The sequence below is a fragment of the Gracilinanus agilis genome, chromosome 1 (genome assembly GCF_016433145.1).
Source record: "Gracilinanus agilis isolate LMUSP501 chromosome 1, AgileGrace, whole genome shotgun sequence".
NCBI classification, from domain to species: Eukaryota; Metazoa; Chordata; class Mammalia; order Didelphimorphia; family Didelphidae; genus Gracilinanus; species Gracilinanus agilis.
This window is the reverse complement of record NC_058130.1, coordinates 781,088,577-781,089,777: the sequence shown is the minus strand read 5'-3', so window position 1 is coordinate 781,089,777 and position 1,201 is coordinate 781,088,577. Positions and strand designations below refer to the sequence as shown.

Sequence of the window (1,201 nt, the reverse complement as noted above, 5' to 3'; positions counted from 1 at the left end):
CTCCGGGCTGAGGCCGGGTCTGCACCACCAGGGCGCTGCCCAAGGCGCGGGGGTGGGGGGTGGAGGAGCCGGGCCCTCCCGTGGGGCGCCTTTGGGGCGGGGGCGGGCAGGGGTGCTCTGGGAGCGGGTAGGCCCATCTTTCCGGATGGAGAAGGCGAGGCCCTCGCGGCGGGGCGGGGTCTGCACCCCGAAGGCCAGCGCACTTCCATTTCTCCCCGGACGTCCTTCCTTCCTTCCTTCCTTCCTTCCTTCCTTCCCCGCTGCTTCTCTCCCGGCTCCCTGTCGCTCTCTCTCGGGGTCCCTCTCCTCGCTTTCTCTTCGGCTCCTCCGCCTCTGGGCCTGTGCAGGCCGTCTCTGGGGCTCTCGGGCTGCCTGCCAGTCCAGCGCGCCCGCCCGGGCCTCCCTCGGTCTCTCGCTTGGCTTCCTCTCTCCGTCTCTCGAGCTCCGGCCCTCTCAGCTCCGTTCCTTCTCCCTCCGACGCCAGCCGCCGCGCCTTCGAGGCTTTCCGGGGTGGGGATGGCGTGGGGGCGCTCTGGGCTCTACGGGGCTGTTTCGGCTGCCTTCCCTGGCTCCTCCCCACTTCGGCCTCGGTCTGCTCCCCTCGGGCGCTGCGGAGTCCGCCCGGGCCGGGGCCGCCCCGCTGGGAGCCGGGAATGCACGTGCCTCCGCGGCTTTGGGCTGCGTCCTTCATTTAAGCGCCTACTACGGGCGGGCGCTGTGCCGGGGCAGCCTGCTAGGAGCCTCGGGCGGGCAGAATTCGGCTGGAGAGAGGCGCAGAGCGGAGCCAATCCCTGTCCCCGAACACGAGAGGGAGTCCTGGATTCGGAGGCTGCGAGCCCGAGTTCGAATTCTGCCTGCGCTCGGTGTGCGGTGACCCCGGACTCTCCCCGGCCTGGCTCCGCTGAGCTTGGCTTCTCCCGCTGGAACAGGAGGAGGTCAAACTCCGAGACGGAAGGAATGACTCGAGGTCCTTCTGGGCCCTGATTGTCCCCCGCGGCACGGCAGCGGCCCCCACTCCCACTCCCTACATCGCGACGCTGCGCCGGGGCTTGGCAGTCTGTGCCCAGGGCCCTGGGGGCTGTGCCCGCGGCTGGGAGCTCGGGCCTATGGGGGGGGCGGGGCACTCTTTCGTCTAGTCTCTCCCTCCCTCCCTCCTCCCCAGCACTGCACACGAGGGAAATTGGATTGGCTTTCCACCGAG

General features: G+C 70.3%; 1 protein-coding gene across 1 annotated transcript in view; it reads right to left on the bottom strand.

Annotated features, from left to right (window-relative positions):
• TBX1 (T-box transcription factor 1) overlaps nt 1–691 on the bottom strand; it is a 25,822-nt gene extending 25,131 nt beyond the window's left edge. Inside the window, exon 1 of the mRNA XM_044656592.1 lies at nt 581–691. Within this exon, the coding sequence (XP_044512527.1) occupies nt 581–691 (111 nt within the window). The remainder of the gene's footprint in view (nt 1–580) is intronic.
• Nucleotides 692–1,201: the final 510 nt, after the last annotated feature.